We start from the raw sequence: 20,717 nt of genomic DNA, 5'->3' as shown, positions 1-20,717 counted from the left end.
AAAAAAAAAAACCTTAACAAATAAGTATCTTAAAGCACACGAGTTACAGAAACAATGCATCAGACATTCTGAACCTGAATGATGGCTGAGGGCTGGCACGGTTGGGGCAGGCTTCATGGTGGAAGAGAGGCTTGCGCTGCTGCCTGTAGGAAGGACATGGCTTAGTCAGTTGGGGTAGAAAGCAAAGAGATGGTAGGCAGAGGGATTGCTGTGATCAAGGAATAGAGTATGAAGGTCTTTCACAAGAGGTTGAAGGTTTGCCAAGGGAAGTAACTGGAGAATTAATTAGAGAAGAAGGTTAGGGTAAGAGGGTAAAAGGTCCTGCCTTTTGAAGCCAGAGTTCTCAACACTTTAAGGTGATGTTAGGGCGACACTGTGTATTTCCTTTAGGGTGCCTATGGCAATCTCTAAAAGAGATGCTCCTACTCTCCTGTCTCAGTCTGTTTGGTCTGTTATAACAGAATACCATGGACGGGAAGACTTATAGACAACAGACATTTCTTTCTCACAGTTCTGGAGGCTGGAAGTCTGATATCAAGACATTCTCACTCTGGTGAGAAGCTGTGTCATGGTTCACAGATGACAGTCTTGTCACTGTATCCTTACAATGCGGAGATAGGATGGGGTGGAGAGCTTTGTGAGGTCTAAGACTAGGAATCTCATCCATGAGCGTTTCACCCTATGACCTGATCACTTTCCAAAGGCTCACTTTCAAAAATCATCATATTGGGGGTTAAAATTTCAACATATGAATTTGGGGCGAAACAAATAGTCTATAGTAGCTTCCACTCTGTGATTCTGGTTTTCCCCTTTCCCTTTCTGCCCATGTGAGAATGTACATCATATAATAAGGGATGTTATTGTTTGGTATGTGCTGCACACGTGGACACTATGGAGTTGAGGATAAGGAGGTTGCTGTAGGGAACAGGAAATCAGAGAGAGCTTTTGAACATCTGGGTAATATGTACAAAGAAGAGAGCATTGGCTATTGGTATGTTATTTGGTGGGAGAGACTGAAGGCAAGGAAATGTTAAGTGGTGACTACCATTGTTTAAGAATTGAGGAGGCCAAAAAAATAACACTTGGCATCTAAGTGATAGGAGGGAAGATGGAAGCTAGAAAAAGCAAAGTGGACCAGCCACCTATATTAAGCATAACCACCCTTTGAAAGGTATATTTTTAATTTTACAAAAAATAAATCTGGAGGGGCACCTGGGTTGCTCAGTCGGATGTCACAGTTCATGGGATCAAGCCCTGCATCAGGCTCTGTGATGACAGCTCAGATCCTGGAACCTGCTTCCAATTCTGTGTGTCTCTCTCTCTGCCCCTCCCCTACTCATGATCTGTCTCTGTCTCTCAAAAATAAATAAATGTTAAATTTTTTAAAAAGGAAAAGAAAATCTGGAGATACTGAATACAAATCCAAGTAATGTAAGATTTAAGTGGGAAAGTTGGGCTCTGAATTCAAGTCCGTTTGACCTTACATTCTGCTTTAATGTGCAATAGTTATTGTTGGGTTTCTAAGACTCTAAAAGAAAAAGGGACAAATGGAATGGGCGTGGTTTTAGGGATGAGTTTTTGAGATTTAATGTGCTGCTATGTTGTTCAACAAGCATCTGAAAAAGTAGCATTTGGCTTTAGAAAGTGGTGGGACATTAATTGTTTGCAAAGATGAGAAGAGAGAAAGGACCACATTTTAAATAACAATAGTATGTCCAGGTTAGAATGAAATGGGACTAGGTGCGGAAAAGTTAGGGAGAGAGTAGAAAGTTATAAGGAGAAATAGGAAGTGTAACATCACCCAAACAAGAAAAACACTTGTATTGAGGAAGAGATTGTCAAAGCTGTTGAATACTGCAGATGTCAAAGAGATAGACCTTGACTTGGCAATTAGAAATAAAGGAGTTGCAGTCAGTGATTTCAGAAGAGGATTTACCCAGGAGCCAGTTGTAATGAATTAAAAAACAAGATGATGAAGTTAGGGAAAGAGATTGTCTGCTGAAGGCTGTAGACCCTTATTTTGAGATATTTAAAAAAAAAAGAGAAGAATGTGGATGAAATTAGTGCATGGGATTCAGAAGGAGTAGCAAGGTATAGAGCAGGTTTTTTGATAGGGCAAACTGGGCATTTTTATAACTCAATAAGGAAAGGGCCAGTTGAAAGAGTAGAAGATTGAAATGCAAGTGAAGAAAGGAAAATGATTTTCTTTCTTAAAAAAACCATTTTTAATTTGAAGAATAACAATAGTAAGTAACGCCTATAATCAGCTGCTAAAAAGTTATATAGAATAAGGCTGAAGCATTCCAAACTACAAATATCTTTCCTCTTCCACCTTCCCTTTTAATAGTTTGGCACGAATGTTTTCCAAATTCCTTCCTTCCTTCCTTTCTAGCTTTTCCCTTTTTAAAAAAAGTTTATTGTTTATTTTGAGAGAGAGAGTGAGCAGGGGAGGGGCAGAGAGAGTGGAGATATAGAATCCCAAGTAGGCCCCACACTGTCGGCACAGAGCCCAACTCAGGGCTCGATCCCATATACCATGAGATCATGACCTGAGCTGGAACCAAGAGTTGGATGCTCAGCTGACAGAGCCACCCAGGTGCCCCACTTCATCTTTTATTTAAATAAGTGTTCCTCCCCACCCCTTGATATGTATTCAGATATACTTTTTAGTGGCACCTAGGTGGTACGTGTGCACTCTTTCTCAAATAAATATTAAAAAACCAAATACATTTTTAAAAAATAAAATGATGCCATAGATATTTTTTCAAATTGCTTCTTTCAGTATATCAATCATGAAGATTTTTGTAGGTCGACACACACATCAAATATAACTCATGCTTTAAAAAAATTTTTTTTAATGTTTTTATTTATTTTTGAGAGAGAGAGAGAGAGAGAGAGAGAGAGAGTGAGAGAGACAGCGTGAGCAGGGGAGGGTCAGAAAGAGAAGAAATCACAGGATCTGAAGACAGGCTCCAGGCTCTGAGCTAGCTGTCAGCACAGAGCCTGATGCGGGGCTCCAACCCACAAACTGTGAGATCATGACCTGAGCCGAAGTCGGACGCTTAACCGACTGAGTCACCCAGGTGCCCCTAACTCATGCTTTTTAACAGGTGCATAATGTTCTTTTGTTTGGCTAGATTATAACATACTTATAAATATAATGATAATATATAATATATATTATATTTATATTATTCAGCCATTTCTTCATTTATAAATCCTTCTTGAAATCTTCATTCTAATAAGGGGTTGTGAGCGTGTTGGGCTGAATGATAGGCCCTGAAGATATCTTCACTCTAATCTCTAGAATCTATGAATGTTACCTTACATAGCAAAAGCTGCTTTGCAGATATGACTTACTCAGTACATTTGGCTATTGAAATGAGATTATCCTGGATTATCTCGGTTGGCCCTAAATATAATCACAAATGTCCTTATAAGAGTAAGGGACAGGGGAAGTTTACTACAGAAGTTCATGTGATGACAGAAGCAGAGAGAAACCTTTAACAGAGAGAGAAAAGATGCTGCATGACTAGCTTTGAAGAAAGAAGGAGCCACCAGTCCAAGGAAATGGATTTTTCCCTGAAGCTTCCAGAAGAAACCAGTCTTGCTGACATCTTGATTTTGGCCCTGTAAGACTCATTTCAAGTTTCTGCCTTCAGGACTATACAAGATAAATCTGTGTTGGTTTAAGCTGTCAAATTTGTTGTAATGTAGTATGACCTCATCTGAACTTGGTTACATATACAAAGACTTTATTTCCAAATAAGGTTACAAAAATATGTATTGGAGGTTAGACCTTGAACATACCTTTTTGAGGGCAGCAATTCAACCCACACACCTATAAAAAAAAAAGTCAATTGGTTTTAAGTTTGATTTCTGGGAACTTGCCAGAAATTAAATAATGCTGGAATTGTTATTTCCTCACTCAAATGACAACATTCTTGCTGGATTTGGGATTTCAGGAAATCCCAGAGGAAAGAGGGAGAGGGGTTGGATGGGGATTTAGAGGATAATGAGTTTGTTATGGACCAGAGAGCATCTCAGAATATATACATGCTGCATATCATTTTTATAAAGTCAGTGAGCAAAACAACATATATAGAATGAGAGCATGCGTAACCTATATTCGAAGACTCTCTAAAGAAAAGCAGCAAAGTCGGGGAGGATGGAAGAGATGGGACCTTGAGGAGCACACAGGATTCTCCAGTGTGGTGGGTTCACCGGTGTTCATTATTAGCCTCCACTAAATATCGTTTGTATGTACATAAAACAATATATGCGTCGCGCTTGATGTAAAATTGTGCTTCTATAACAACATAAAAAAAAAAGGCATAGAGATGGTAGGATATATTCTTTGAGAACGCAACTCAAATACCAAGCCTGAAATCAATACTGGAAAGCGGCACCATTGCTTCATTGACGTAGTTTTTCCAGGTGTTACTTGGAAGAGCTGACAAATGACAGGGAGCTGGGTTAAACTCACATTATAAAACCGTGAGTAAAACAACTCGTGCGTCCATAAAACTTTAGCACCAACAATTCAGGAGGCGCACATCGTTAACAAAAACATTGCCAGAACCATCGTTTTCACCACAGTTCATCCTCTTTGCCGCGAAAGTCTTTTCAGAAACGCAGAGCCTGCGCAAACACAGCTGCCCGATTCCAAAATGACTGCTGCGGCGCCCACTTTATAAGTAGAGCGCAAGACCGGAAGTTACGCAACCTCATAAGGCAGCGCGCCCTTACCCGTTGGGAGAGTTTCCGCCATTTTTGAAAATCTGGAAGGTCCTGGGCCAAGTGTGGTTGCTACTGCGATGGCAGCCTTTGCCGTGGAACCCCAGGCGCCCACGTTGGGTGAGTGAAAGCTGCTTTTTCTCGCTGGCGCTGCGATCCACGCCGTATGTAAAAAGAACAAGCAAGACTGAAAGCCAGTCGTCACGTTGTTTGCTAGTTTCAGTCACGGGTACGAGTACCTGGTTCACCCACAAGTTTCTAGTTTTCCGCCTGCTCAGGGCGTCATCACCGTGCCGCCAGCAAGGCGGCTCCGGGAAGCTGCGGGCCTGGATAGGGTGTGGGAATGGCTGTCCCGTGGTGACTAAGCCGTTTTGTCCCCAACACGCAGGCCGTACTCGTCCTGCCCGTACCTGAGACTCTACGAGCGCTCGGGACGAGTGCTGGGTTCCTGGATCCTGGATCCGGGGAGGTGTCGGGGTAAAGGAATTGACCCGCGTACACGTGGGTGGGCGGTGCCCTGGAGTGTGGTTACAGTTTACCGTTCTTTGGTCACCTGGGCTTTTCGTTTCTGTTGGATTCCTTCCTGCTCCTGGGCTTAGAAAAGGAATCTTATTAATAGAAACTCCAGTTGTGCGACGTTTAACCCGTTGATGGTAGTCATGGAGCTACTGGCGTTAATAGGAAGCCGGGAGTTGTTGGTACGATTTTCCCGCCTTTATCCTGGGGAAGTGACTTTGTAGTAGGTCTTTTCTCTTATTAGTCACGTAATGAATTTAAAAAATTCATTACCATTGTTTAACGGAGAGCCTTGCGGAAAGTGTTGTCTTAAAAAAAAAAAAATCTGTCCAGGTAACAGGATGTTGATATCCTTTTGTTTGCTGAGTTTCGGCAGTTGTGAGAACCGTCAAAATTTTTAGAGCAGAAAATTGCTATCATAGAGATGCATTTGAAAATTAAGTTACAACTTTCAGAGTTTGGAAAAGAGCAAGCACGATATGTGTTTGAAGAATGAGTTTATTTTGGTTTTTTTGTTTTAGATTTTAAGGGTGTAATAGTGCTTGCTATGCTTTGTGCAAATGTTTCTTTTGAGAATGAAGTAACTTGGACTGTTTTAGAATTAGTCGTAAAAAGCTAAATGCATAATGTCAGTGCAGATATTCTGCTACCTTTAAACTTAAGTACAGATGTTGGTCTAGGTATTTTTATGTTTTATATTAGTTTAGAGATCAAGAAACCATTTCCAGTCCCAAAGTTTTCTACTCAACAGAAACATCTTATAGTGCATATTTCTTGGGGTTGTGAATGTGAATAAACCCATTCCTGTTTATTGCCTCCCCAGACATCGGACATTTGCTGATATCAGTTGTTCAAGTCCATATATTGCAGATGAAGAATAAATAATTTTCCCAGTACCTAATGCTATATTAAGATCAAGGATTAAGGGGCGCTTGGGTGGCTCAGTCAGTTAAGCCTCCGACTTCAGCTCAGGTCATGATCCCGTGGTTCATGAGTTCAAGCCCAGCATCAGACTCTGTGCTGACAGCTCAGACCCTGGAGCCTGCTTTGGATTCTGTGTCTCCATCTCTCTCTGCTCCTCCCCTCATCGTGCTTGGTCTCTGTCTCCCTCTCTCTCAAAAATAAATAAGCATTAAAAAAATTAAATGAAATCAAGGATTACTTCAGCAAACAGTGCTAGCTGAGTAAGACCTAGTAATTACCAATTTTAGGTATACAGACAAATTGAATTTAAGACTTGCACGATCATTGTTATAGCTCTCTAAGGGAAAATTAGCCTGAGGGGTGATTAGTGACAGCGGGATTAAGACCTCTCTGTGCCCTCCTCACTCTGGTACTTTCTAGTGTATCACAATATATATCCAGATATATCAGAACTTTTCTTAATTCTTCTTATAATTGCCATATATGTTTCTTTTTGGGGGGTTGGGATGGGAGGATGAAATAGTGGTACCTAACACTTTGTATATACTACTATACGTTTCTGGGGCGCCTGGGTGGCTCAGTCAGTTAAGCATCCGGCTTCGGCTCAGGTCATGATCTCACGTTCGTGGGTTCGAGCCCCGCGTCAGGCTCTGTGCTGACAGCTCAGAGCCTGGAGCCTGCTTCTGATTCTGTGTCTCCCTCTCTCTCTCTGACCCTCCCCTGATCGCGCTGTCTCTGTCTGTCTCTCAAAAAAATAAATAAAAAACATAAAAAAATAAAATAAAAAAAATACTACTATACGTTTCTGAATATTTGTTCAGAATATGATTTTGTTTAGACTTTGGGTGTGTATTTTTTTTGAAATATGTAATAGCAACATAGTAACAGCACTTTAAAACAATTACAATACAGTTATAGCTCTTCATACCTTATTTCAGTATTTGCTTTATATTTTTCCTGAATTATTTGGCCTTTTTCCTTTTTAAACACTGCATTGGCATTGTTAATACCTAAGTCTACTATAATGAGGAAGGATAAATAATTGACAGCATTTGGAAAGCAAGAAACAAATTTTTGAGACTACTTAGAAGTTAAGGGATAATTAACCATGTAAATAATACATCAAAAGTGTGGCCTTCCTGTTTGCAATGAATCACATTCAGTTTTGTTACATAGTTGAAAACTTAAATTTTCATAAGCAAAAATTGCAAATTCTACATTTACACTTTTGTCACTCAGTTTTTGCTATCCTAAGTTACCCTTAGACTAATAATGTTTGTTAAGCACTTATTGATATTAGGTACTGAGTCAAGTGCTTTATGTGCTGTAATTTCTAATCAAAGCTCTGTGAGTGGGTACTGTGTTGATGTCCATTTTGCCAAGAAACATGAACCCAGGTCTCTGACTCCAGGGCTTATTTTTCTCCTACTGTACTAGTTTGCTCTGAAATTAGAGTAGGTTATAGCTTCCTTATCTTCGTAATGGGAATAATAATGCCTACCCTGTAAATTGTGAAAATTAATTTTGAATTGATAATTATGAGGTATCCACCCTCTTTAAATTGATTTTATGTTAGGGAGACTTTTATTGATTATTCCTAATGTTAAAATGATTTTTAAAAATGTTCCAAAAAATAAGGTTTCCAAAGTTTTCAATATGTTTCTTAGTTTTTAATCATCACTGTTATATCATATGCGCTCTAATTTTGTGTGCATGATTACACTTTTATCACAAAAATGATTTACAGTTTTTGCTAATGGAAAAGAAAAAAATGGGATACATAGCAAACTAAACCCATTGTGTTTGATATGCTAAGACTGTGTAACTCGCACACCCACCCTTTCCTTGTTTTTGGTTGTTGGGTCATAGAAGCTGACCCAGATATGAAAAGAGGTTACTCTGTATGCATTATGAATTTTTAAAAGATAATAACAAAATTATCCATTTTAAACTAAATGTTGATTCTCTTTTTAAAAAATGTTTATTTTTGAGAGAGAGTGGGAGAGCATGAAAATATGAGTGGGAGAGAGGAAGAGAATTCCAAGCTGGCTCCCTGCTGTCAGAGCAGAGCCTGATGAGGGGCTCAAACCTATGGACTTGAGCCAGAATCAAGTGGGCTGCTTAACCAGCTGAGCCACCCAGGCACCCCAATCAAAGTTGATTCTTAAACCTGTGAAATAATATAAACAAGAACAGGGGAGCCTGGGTGGTTAAGTTGGCTGAGCAGCTCGGGTCATGATCTCACAGTTTGGAGTTTGAGCCCACGTAGGGCTTTGTTCGGAGCCTGCCTGGGATTCTCTCTCCTCTCTATCCCTCTGCTCTTCTCTCTTTCTCTCTCAAAATAAATACACTTAAAAAAATATAAACAAGGACAATTGTCAGATTAATATTGTTAATAAAGATACTTCTACATTCTTATTAAAAAATTTGTATTGGTTTTTAAAATAACAGACTCAGCTTTGCTTCTGTAATGTGTAAGTTTTAATTAAAATCTCAAAATTATGCTAGCTACTTGCATCTTTTTGTTAGATATTGTAACATTAAAGTTCTTTGTTTTACTTTATTTTTTGATTCATTTAGGATCTGAACCAATGATGCTCGGTTCACCCACATCTCCGAAACCAGGGGTTAATGCCCAGTTCTTACCTGGATTTTTAATGGGGGATTTGCCAGCTCCAGTGACTCCACAACCTCGATCAATCAGTGGCCCTTCAGTAGGAGTAATGGAAATGAGATCACCTTTACTTGCAGGTGGGTAAATGCTTAAAATTGTTTCCTAGTACTATTAATACAAGTATTAGGGTTTTTTAAAAAGAGTAATGATCCAACAATCACCCATATCAACACACTTATTAATTAAAAAATACTAAGGAATGCTTTCATTTTTGAGTTTTTAGACTTTTGGAATAAAGATATAACTAGTATAAGCTATAGTAATTCTAAGAACCACTCATTAAAACTATGCATACTGCATATCATCCGTTCTGGGATGCCCTTGATTGTAAAACTCACCATTATTTTAAGTACTATTAAGAAAGAAAAGCGCTAAATATGATACAATGTCAAGACACTGTTTTTTGTAAATTATCCATATCAGATGGGGGGATGGGGAAGAAATATGGTCATTTAACTTAAATGCAAGATGCGTTTAAATAATTCATCTTAAATATGATAATAGCAAATATTTAGTCAAAAAAGCTAATTGAAGTATAATCAACATACTCTGTTAGTTTCAGTGTACAACATATTGACACTTCTGTATATTTCTCAGCGCTCACCATGACAAGTATAGTCACCATCTGTCCCCATACAATGTTATTACAATATTATTGACTGTATTCCTGTGCTGTACTTTTCATCTCTGTGGCTTATTTATGAAATAAATAAATAACTGGAAGGTTGTGCCTCTTTTCGCTTTTAATCTATTTTGCCCGTCTTCCCACACTCACCTTCCTGTGGCAACCACCAGTTCTCTGTATTCAAGAGTCTGGTTTGTTTTGTTTGTTTTTATGTTTTTTTTTTAAGATTCCATGTGAAATCATGGTATTTGTGTGTTTTTGTCTGACTTACTTCACTTAGCACAGCACCCTCTAGGACCTTGATAGATGAATGGATAAAGATGTGATTTATGTATATAAAGAAAATGAAATGATGGAATGTTACTCAGCCAAAAAAAAAGAATGAGATCTTGCCGTTTATGACAATAAGAAATATAATTTGAAATTTGTAGATATAAATTCTACTTCTAGTGATAGGGAATTAAGATTCTTATGATGTTTAGTGAAAAGATTTATTCTACAAACCATGGGGAAGTTTTTTACACAGAATGTGCAGTTATTAGCCCAAAATATTATTACCTAAATACAACGCATATCTTATAAGATTTCTTTAGCAAAGAAAGAGTATTTTTAAAAGATATTTTAAAAGTATTTTAAAAGATAACTTTGGGGGCCCCTAGTGGCTCAGTTGGTTAAGCATCCAACTTCGGCTCAGGTCACAGCCTTCCAGTCTGTGAGTTTGACCCGTGTTAGGCTCTGTGCTGTCAGCTCAGGTCCTGGAGCCTACTTCAAATTCTGTGTCTCCTTCTCTGCCCCTCCCTCACTTGCAGTCTGTCTCTCTTTTGCTCAAAAATAAACATTAAAAAAAAGAAGATAACATGGAGGTTTTCACTATGAATAGTATTAGCTACAAAAATGGTTGAATTCCAAATCTGAGCTGATAGAGCTAATCTGAACTATCCTTTTAATAGATATTTAATGGAACTTCTTGATCTTTGTCCTTAAGGTATTATTTGGTTTAAAGTGGTTTATTATTATTATTATTATTATATTTTAAGATTGATTAGGGACAATATAAATTATATTAAAAATAATTGGCTTAATGTTATTTTGCACAGGTTTTTGTTTTTTATACATTTAACCCTTGAACAACACAGGGGTTTGGGGTACTGACCCTCTGGACACTTGGAAATTCTAGTATAATTTTGACTTCCCAAAACTTAACTAATAGCCTGCTATTGACTGGAAGCGTTTCTGACAAAATGAATAGTGGATTAACATATTTTGTATGTTTCATACATTATAAACTATTCTTACAGTAAAGTAAGTTAGAGAAAAGAAAATGTTACTAAGAAAATCATAAGGAAGAGAAAATACAGTACTGCACTGTAAAACAATCTGTATATAGGTGGACCTACCTGTGCAGTTCATTCTTGAGTTTGTCAAGGGTCAAATTTATATTTCAAATGCATTTTTATTATAGCTACTGCATATTGAGCACTTTATAAGCCAGGCAGTACCCTAAGCATGTTATGTTACTTTCATTTTTTTCATCAATCTTAAAGGTTAGGTTGTAGTATGCCTGCATTTCGAAAGGGGAAACTGAGGTTAAATGCAATAAAGAGTTTGGTTAAGCCTACTTGTTTTTTATTTTAATTTTTTAATGTTTACTTATTTATTTTTTAATGTTTGCTTATATTTTTGAGAGAGAGTGTGAGTAGCAGGCAAGGGGTAGAGAGTGGGGCTCAAACTCACAAACCAGGAGATCATGACCTGAGCCAAAGTCAGATGCTTAGCTGCCTGAGCCACCCAGGTGTCCCAAGCCTACTTGTTAATAATTGACAGAGCAGAAAGTTAAAGCCCAGATCAGTTTTGTTTTATAGTCTGTGCTCTAAATAGCTTATGCTATACTATCTAAGCTTAGACTTTAAGTCATAACAGAGGGTCAGGACTATTTCACTATTTGGCATTGATAATTTTCTGATTTATGAAGGCATCTTTTTGTTTTTAATTACTTCTTTTTGAGAGAGAGAGAGGGAGAATCCTAAGGATGCCCCATCAGCCCAGAGCCCATGCGGGGCTTGAACTCATGAACCTTGACATCATGACCTGAGCTGAAACCAAGAGTTGGACAGTTAGCTGACTGAGCCACCCAGGCGTCCCTTTAAAGACCTTTTTATGTGCGCCAAAGTTGATTATTTTCCTACATTTTATTTATTATGTACTTAAATATATTTCTGTCATGAGAAGCATGAATGGAATCTGTTTAATTTTGACAGACTCCACTTTATGTTTGAGTATATATAAACTGGAGCTGCTTACCTACTTTCAAGTGAGAAATAGGATCACATTTTGTACTGAAATGTTAAGGATTTGTAGAGAAAGCAAAAGCTACATGTGCTTACTGAAAACTAAAATTTGTTTTCTTATTCTGAAACTTTTTATTCATATACAGTCTATGAATCACCAGCTCTGGCTTAACTGGGAGCTTGTTAGAAATTTAGTGTCAGGCTCCACCTCACATGTTCTGAATCAGAAAATGAATTTTAACAAGATTCCAAGGTGAACTCTTAAGTGTATTAAAGTTTGAGAAGCCCTAGGAAACAAAGAGTTTAAGTTGATATTTTAAAAATAGTGCGGCATCTGGGTGGCTAAGTTGGTTAAGCATCCGTCTTCGGCTCAGGTCATGATCTCACGTTCGAGCCCTGCATTGGGCTCTGTGCTGACAGCTCAGAGCTTGGAGCAGCTTCAGATTCTGTGTCTCCCTCTCTCTCTGCCCTTCCCCTGCTCACACTGGTTCTCTTTGTTTCTCAAAAATTAAAAAAGAAAAAAGCATAAAAAAATACAAATGAAGGTGTATCTGGGTGGCTCAGTCTCTTAAGCGTCCGACTTGGCTCAGGTCATGATCTCACAGTTTGTGGGATCGAGCCCCATGTCAGGCTCTGTGCTGATAGCTCAGAGCCTGGAGCCTACTTCGGATTCTGGGTCTCCCTCTTTCTCTGCCCCTCCCAGACTCGTACTCTGTTTCTCTGTGTTTCAATAATAAATAAATATAAAAAATTAAAAAAAATACAAATGAAAAAGGGGCGCCTGGGTGGTTCAGTCAGTTAGGCGTCCGACTCTTGATTTCAGCTTAGGCCCTGATCTGTGGTTCCAGGGATCGATCAGGCCCTGCACTGATAGCACAGAGCCTGCTTGGGATTTTCTCTCTCTGCCCTTCCCCTGCTCGTGTACTCTCTCTTTCTCAAAATATAAGAGTAAACATTTAAAAAAATGTATAAATGAAAAATCTTATCAGAAAGATGGAAGATTTTTCTCACCTGACTGTATTTTTTGTGCATTGTAGGTGGGTCACCACCGCAACCAGTTGTACCAGCTCATAAAGATAAAAGTGGAGCCCCACCAGTTAGAAGTATATATGATGATATTTCCAGCCCAGGACTTGGATCAACACCTCTAAGTTCAAGAAGACAGGTGATGTACATACCCTCATTTATGATCCGTAGTAATTCCATATTTCTATATACTGTGGATACACAGTGAGGATCAATAGTTTGAAATGTTTTTCTGAGGTCTACTTTAGTGTAACTGTTGTACAGAATAAGTATTAAGGACATTTATCATAGAATCTATTTGAATGTGTTTATCATGAAATGTACTTAAAAAATGTAAAAGAACAGCTGATTGTTTTCTCATATTGGTGATTCTGTGGTGTTTTATAGGTATGTCTTACTTACCTGTTCCTGCTCCAAACCTAGCAATACACACATAGGAATGATTATGGTTTCAGTCATTCCAGTTGTTTAAAAAAATTAAATATCCATAATTTTGTGAAGGAGCGAATGAAGATACAGTGTTTCATCCAGATGTAGGATACTTTGTAATGATTTGAGATCTTTGTTTTAGGAATGGTTTTATTAACATAAGAAATATCCTTTTAGAGCTGTGTTCACTGTTTACTTATTTTACTGCAAATGCAGCCTCCCATATTTATGAGCTGATGGTTTAGTTTGTTCCAGGTGCAGGTGTTCCGATGGGGATGTTTAATTTTGGTTGGTGTGGGTGTAGGTGTTCTGATGGAGTTATTTTCAGTCATAGATTATGCAAGGTAGAGATCCAGTGTTTTGATGGGACTGATAGCTATAAAAAAGTATCTGATACTTTGGAAGTACCTCCAGTGTACAGATCCTGATCTTAAAACTTCTCATGTATGGTTTCAGTGGTTCCTTATGGCAAATTTGTGAAGTAGTTGTTATGAGCTTCATTGTATCATTGAGGACACTAGGGCACAGAAACCTGAAATATTTGTCAAGAGTAAGGCAACTAGTCTAGTGGAGCCGATCTTTAAACCCAAGCAGTCTTGAATTTGGAGCCAACATTCATAACAGCTGTGCTGTCCTAACGCTACTCCGGTAACTCTTGGTTGTTAGTTTAGGGGTAGTGTGGACTTGGCTTTTATGTAGAAAGTTGAGTAGCTTATCGAGTCACAAGTACTCTCTCCGTGTTGTGCTGTAGAAGCGCACAGTGTGCCAGTTAGACCAAGTTCTTCATCTAAAGACGTTTCTGCTGTTTGGTATGGGAAATGTTTTATGCTTTTCCCTAAATCAAATGCAGCATAGTTGATGGAAAGTTTAAGAGTGGTAGAAAGCATCTTCCAGTAAATTTTGATGATCTCTAGGCTTGATATGCCTAGCATAGTAGGCCTACTTGTCAAGCAAAGCAAAATTAATTTATTGTGTAAAACATATTACCATCTCTTTCTGACATTTTTAGAACTGCCCTGCTGTCCAGTACAGTAGCCATTGGCCAAATGTGGCTCCTGACACTTGAAATGTGGCTATTCCTATACGAAATTGAGATATACTGAAGTGTAAAATAGACGCTGGATTTTGAAGACTTAGAAAGAAAGAATGTGAACTTCTAGATTTACTTTTTATGGTGATTACATACTGAAAATGATAATTTGGATCTGTTAGATTAAATAAACTATACTTGTTTTTACTTTTTTAATGTGTCACCTATGGAATTTAAAATTACTTATATTGCTTGTGTTATATTTGGACAGTGGCATTCTAACCAAATAAGAATATTCTGGCCTGGGATATTTTTCTAAAAGGTTGATAAGTAAATTTCATGTTTGTTTTGAGAATGACTGGATTATAAATTTGTTAGTTTTCATTACTTCTCTGATAATCAGTGATAACACAGATAGTTTACAGTTATTACTGCGTTCAGAATGTTTAAGTCTTGTGTCATAATTTGTAGAGAATGTTTTTGATTTAAAAGTTGGTAAGAATATTACTATTAGTTAAAATCCCACCTTAGTTTTGCCCCTGAGACTTTGCTTAGCCTCTCTCTAATCATGAAAGAAAATGTTATTAAGAATTGAACAGTACATTTAGTATATCTCAATATTATTTCAACGTTTGGTTCTGGATGCTAGATAATAGCTAGATTTTAGATTTCTGTAGTTTGATCAGAATCTGTTCCCCCAAAAATCTATTTCTGTATATTTATATCTAGAGAATATCTGTTCTTTATTCTTTTTCTTCTTTTTCACATTTATTTATTTTTGAGAGACAGAGACAGAGCACAAGTGGGGGAGGGACCGAGAGAGAAGGAGACACAGAATCCGAAGCAGACTGTAGGCCCTGAGCTGTCAGCACAAAGCCCAACATGGGGCTCGAACCCACAAACTGTGAGATCATGACCTGAGCTGATGTCAGACACTTAACCGACTGAGCCACCCAGACGCACCTGTCTATTCTTGTTCTTGATTAGATACCTCCTTTGTTATAGAAGGACTTTTAACTTTAATCTTTAATTTTCTCACATTTGAAGGAACTAGTATTGATAATTTTCTTGCTGCCTAACTTTCTGCTAGTAGAGACAGAGGCATACTGTCTTTTATTATATAGACTAGCTAAAAAAATTTTTTTTTAATTTTTATTTTTTGAGAGAGAGAGAGAGAGAGAGACAGACAGACAGACAGACACAGACAGAATCCAAAGCAGGCTTCAGGCTGTGAGCTATCAGCATAGAGCTGACCACAATCAACCCAGGGCTTGGACTCATGAAACGTGAGATCATGACCTGAGCTGAAGTTGGGGGCTTAACCAACTGAGCCACCCAGGCGGCCCTATTAGACAGATTTGAATCTATATTATTTCATGGTTTGTAAATCTCTGCTTAAAAATAGAATTCTGCCATCTCTCTCTTTTTCTGTGTGAACATGGTGATTCTTTAATTTTTTTTTTATGTTTTTTATTTATTTTTGAGAGACAGAGAGAGATAGGTTGAGTTGGGGAGGGTCAGAGAGAGAGGGAGACAGAGTCTGAAGACAGGCTCCAGGCTCTGAGCTGGCTGTCAGCAGAGAGCCCGACACGGGGCTCAAACCCATGAACTGTGAGATCATGACCTGAGCCGAAGCCAGACGCTTATCCGACTGAGCTACCCTGGCACCCCTCTTTAAAGAATATTTCAAATATTGTACTTAAGGAACAAAAAACAAATAGTAAAGTTATTTTCTACTAAAAATAATGTCTTTTTACCTAATGTAGCTTATTTTAAACAAAGTATGCTATGAAGGGTATAGCATATTTTAAATTAATACTGTTCAACTTAAAAAAAGTTGGAATACTCTTAGACTGTGAACTAATTAGAGGCATCCTTAGTACCTGGTAGATATGCAGCTGTCTATTGGATGAAACCTTTCAACACTAATTGTGTTCATGTTCTGATTAGAACTTTGCATTTTTACTTTACCACTTTCTTGTGTTTTCATGCAGCCAAACATTTCAGTAATGCAGAGTCCTCTTGTTGGAGTTATGACGACTACTCCTACTCCTGGAACAGGTAAAGGCCTTTTAACATCAAAGATTATTCTGTCCTCTTTGAATAAGATAATATAGGATTTTGTTGATATTTGCCAAAATTTTTTCTTTTATACTTCAAACTTGGAGACTTCGTCAAATGTTAGTAACTTCATTCAGGAGGGAAGTACTTTGTATATTGGATTTTTCTTTCTGAATTTGCAGGGAGCATGTGATATTCTCAAAATATTAAGAGATTAAGGAAAATACATAATAGCGTCTCCTCACTTACTGAAACTGTAACTTAAAAAAGAGGTATTGCAGTTGGGAAGAAAAGGAATACAGAGACTGAGCAATAAAGGTGTTTTGAAAGCTTTTAATGCAGCTATAAATCTAAATGTCATTGACTGTAGACAGCCACTGATTATATGTAGTTTTTCTTTAAGATTAATGGTATTTTTTATCATCATTAGCACAACTCTTTTTACATATTCATATAATCTGTCAAATGTTCTCTCAGCAAATACATGAACACATAACCATGTGCCGGACCCTGGAAACTGAACAAAAATAGGTAACCCATGCCTTTATGGAGTTTGCATTTATTTGCAGAATTTACATTTATAAATAAAATAATTAAATTATAAAGTTTGTTAGGTAATATATTTTATGGAGGAAAATTAAGCAGTAAAGAGGGGGTATTAGGGGGTGAGGGCTTATAGGTTTAAACAGGGTAGTTTATTAGTTTTCTGTTGCTGCCATTTCAAATTATTACAAACTTAAAAGTGGCTTTAACAATACTTCTAGAGATAAGAAATCTGAAAGGGATCTCAGTGGGCTAAAATCAGGGCATTGGTAGAGTTGTATTTAGTTTATGGAGGCCCTAGGGGACAGTCTGTTTTCTTGCCTTTTCCATCTTCTACAAGCTACCCACATTTCTTTGTTCGTGATCTCCTTTCTCCATCTTCAAAGCTAGCAACTTTGCATCTTTTTGATCTTTCTTCTGTAATCACATCTCCCCCTTCTCTCTTTTAAATACCCTTGTGAGTACATTGGATCCATCTGGATAATCTAGTATCATTTCCTTATTTTAAGGTCAGATGATTAGCAGCCTTAATTCCATCCATAACCTTAGTTCTCCTTTGTCATGTAATATGGCTTATTCCTAGATTCCAGGCATAAGGACATAGACATCTCTGGGGGCCATTATTCTGCTTTCTGCAGAAAGGTAGAGGAAGAGTAACATTTACCCAGAAAGCTAAACTAAGTAAGGGGGGTAGGGACAGTGTTCTAGGAAAAGAAAAAAGAACAGAGGCACTGAGGTGGCGGTATGTCTCTGGTGCTCAAGAAGGCCAGTGTGAAATGGAGTGAGTGAGGGGTAGAATAGTAGGAAATGAGTTCAAAAAGATAATGAGAGACCCATAGTACAGGGTCTTGTATGTCATGGTGTCAGCTGGTTTTTACCTAGAAAAGGTGGAAAACAAATAGGATGAGACTGCTGCTGTGGTGATTATAGACTTGGGTTAAGGGGCAGGGTAGACACAAGACCAAATAAGAGGCTCCTGTTGCATTAATCCAGATGAGGGACAAAGCAGAGTGGAAAGGGAGAGAAAGTGAAGCAACAACAAAAAAGATGGAACAGAAAAGACAGATTTAAAAGGAACCAAATCAACAATTATACAAAATGAAATGTACTAAACACTCCAGATAAAAGGTAGAGATGATCAGAATAGGTAACAGAAGCAATATCCAAAGATAAGGTAGATTTTTTTAATCTTCCAAGTCCAGATTTTTTCAAGAGTCTGAATCTTTACTGGTGGCAGTGGTTTTATAGTCACCTGTAGGTAGATTTCTGCTACCAGTTGGATCAAGACTATTTAGACTTTTTCTGTTACCATTCCTCAGATTTCTTCCGGTATCCAGTCACTGCCTGGTTCCAAAGCCACTTCTATATTTTTAGGTATTTGTCACACCAGCACCTGCCTTATACTAGAATCTGTGTTAATTTTTTTAAGTTTATTTATTTTGAGAGAGAGAGAGGGAGGGAGGAAGAGAGAGAATCCCAAGTCAACAGTTCAGAGGCTGATTCTGAGGCTTGATCTCACTAACCATGAGATCATGACCTGAGCTGAAATCAAGAGTCTCACACTTAACCAACTGAGCCACTCAGGTACCGCATAGTCTATGTTAAATTTGCTGCCTTCACAGATTATCACAAATTTAGTGGCTTAAAACAACACAGGTGTGGGTTTTTTTGGTTTTTTGTTTGTTTGTTTGTTATAAGTAATCTCTACAACTGTTGTGGAGCTTGAACTTGTAGATGCTAGATCAGGAGTTTAATGGTCCACCAACTGAGCCAACTAGGTACCCACTTCCCTGTTTTTTATTTTTAAAGATTTTAAAACAGACTTATTATCTCACTGTTTCTATAGGTCAGATCTCTGGGCACAGTTTATTCTTTGCTTTACAGCTCAGGTGTAAGCAGGGCTGTGTTCTCTTCTTGAGGTTCTGGGAACGAATCCACTTTGAAGCTCATGCTCGTTGGCTGAATTTACTTCCATGTGATCGAAGTACTGAGGTCCCTGTTTCTTTCCCAGCTGTTGCCTGGAGGTTTCTCCGCTTCTAGAGTTTGCCCTTATTCTTTGGCTTGTGGCCCCCTTTCCGTCTTCCAAGACGGCAGCGGCAGGTCAAGGTCTCTTTTATTCTTTCAGCCTCTCTGACCTCCCTCTTCTGTTGTGTCTCTGACTTGACTTTCCTGCCATCGGCTGCTATTAAGGGCTCATTTGATGACATTGGGCCTACTGGAATAATCCAGGGTAATTGCTTGTTTTAGGGTCCTGCTAACTAATACCCTTGATTCTGTCTGCAAAGTCTTAGCAGTACCTGGATAGTGTTTGAATTACCAGTGAAGCAAACCAGGGGGCAGAAACTTGGCGGGGTCGGGAGGGATATCTTTAGATTTCTGTCTGCCACCTAGATCATAGTGAAAAATTTAGGTGTCTTACCTCAGTCTCAGTTACATGTTTGAGGTGGAATGTTCTGGCTGAGTTTGGTCAGGTTTTAGCAGTCTTGATGTGATCATACAAATAGGTAGGTGACAATGTTTTGTTACTTGAGTAGTTGCTACAATAGTGACTCTTTGAATCAGTAAGTCATCCCAAGGACTTTGAAAATACAAAAACACAATGTTAAGTAATGTACTTTATGCATTAAAGGTTCTCTTAAGTTGCTTGAAAAGCATACATTGTAATATTGTTGTCAAGTAGAAGAGCACATGGTTAAAGTGATTTAAACATCCTTTTGTTATTTTTCTCAAGTAGTTTAACTTCTATGATGTTCTTGTAGTTTTAGAAATTATATATGAAAACACAAGAACCGTGGTAGGAAAACAATATGTATCATAATTGGCCACTGGGAGCCACTGCTGCTTCTACTTTGAGATTAAGGAATTTATGTATAGAAAGTCTTCATGGGGAATATGTGAAAGAGTATTTTTAAAAAGATATGATGGGCATGAGAATCTATTATGTGTGGCCAATAATAAGCAACAAAGGCGGAAAGGAGGTTGACTTGATAAAATTGAAAGGAAAGCAAAGACATTTTCACTTAGAGCTATTTTTTTTAGTTCTTATAATGTTAACTAAAAAATTTATATAATTTGTAAACTTTAACTTTCTGAGATTGGCAACTTTTGTAAAGAGATTATCATGGGATTTAATGATTTGAATATTAGTTTATGCTTAGGTCTTTGTGTCCAATAAGGAGTTTTTTGTTTGCTTTAATTTTATAGTTGATGTTGAAATCTTTTTAAAAATTTTATTTCTGGTTCAGGGAAACCTTGGTCAAATGACAAAGTGGGAAATCTAGATTAGAGAATTTCAGAAGCTGTTTTCAACCATGGCATATTATTGCCCTGAATTTCTTTGCCCTGTTTCCCCATCCTTATCCCTCAGTTTTCTTCTGCTGCTATTTAAATATTCCTCTACTTTTCTCTTTTAAATTTTTTCTTAATTTTTTGAACTGCTTTCTTTTTTTTTAAGTAGTTTATTGTCAAATTGGTTTCCATACAACACCCAGTGCTCTTCCCCACACATGCCCTCCTCCATCACCACCACCTCTTTTCCCCCCTCCTCCTTCCCCTTCAACCCTCAGTTCGTTTTCAGTATTTAGTAGTCTCTCAAGTTTTGCGTCCCTCTCTCTCCCCAACTCTCTTTCCCTCTTCCCTTCCCTCTGGTCCTCCATTAGGTTTCTCCTGTTCTCCTGTTACACCTATGAGTGCAAACATATGGTATCTGTCCTTCTCCACCTAACTTATTTCGCTCAGCATGACACCCTCAAGGTCCATCCACTTTCCTGCAAATGGCCAGATTTCATTCTTTCTCATTGCCATGTAGTACGTCATTGTGTATATATACCACATCTTCTTGATCCACTCATCAGGTGATGGACA

The 20,717-nt window shown here is 38.0% G+C and overlaps 1 protein-coding gene across 5 annotated transcripts in view; it reads left to right on the top strand.

Moving 5' to 3' along the window:
* The window catches only part of NUP35 (nucleoporin 35), a 45,952-nt gene that overhangs the window by 5,110 nt on the left and 20,125 nt on the right, over positions 1–20,717 (top strand). For 2 of the 5 annotated variants that reach the window (XM_029934285.1, XM_029934288.1), the window contains exons 2-4: positions 8,758–8,928; positions 12,802–12,929; positions 16,244–16,310. In XM_029934285.1, the coding sequence (XP_029790145.1) occupies positions 8,769–8,928; positions 12,802–12,929; positions 16,244–16,310 (355 nt within the window). In that variant the 5' untranslated portion in view covers positions 8,758–8,768. Of the gene's footprint in view, positions 1–4,749; positions 4,858–4,946; positions 4,967–5,360; positions 5,436–8,757; positions 8,929–12,801; positions 12,930–16,243; positions 16,311–20,717 lie in introns of those variants that run through there. The other 3 variants (XM_029934284.1, XM_029934289.1, XM_029934287.1) reach the window with 3 other exon arrangements.

This window comes from Suricata suricatta, chromosome 3, assembly GCF_006229205.1.
Source record: "Suricata suricatta isolate VVHF042 chromosome 3, meerkat_22Aug2017_6uvM2_HiC, whole genome shotgun sequence".
NCBI lineage: Eukaryota > Metazoa > Chordata > Mammalia > Carnivora > Herpestidae > Suricata > Suricata suricatta.
The sequence above is the reverse complement of the archived record's forward strand: the minus strand, read 5'-3'. Positions and strand labels throughout refer to the sequence as shown.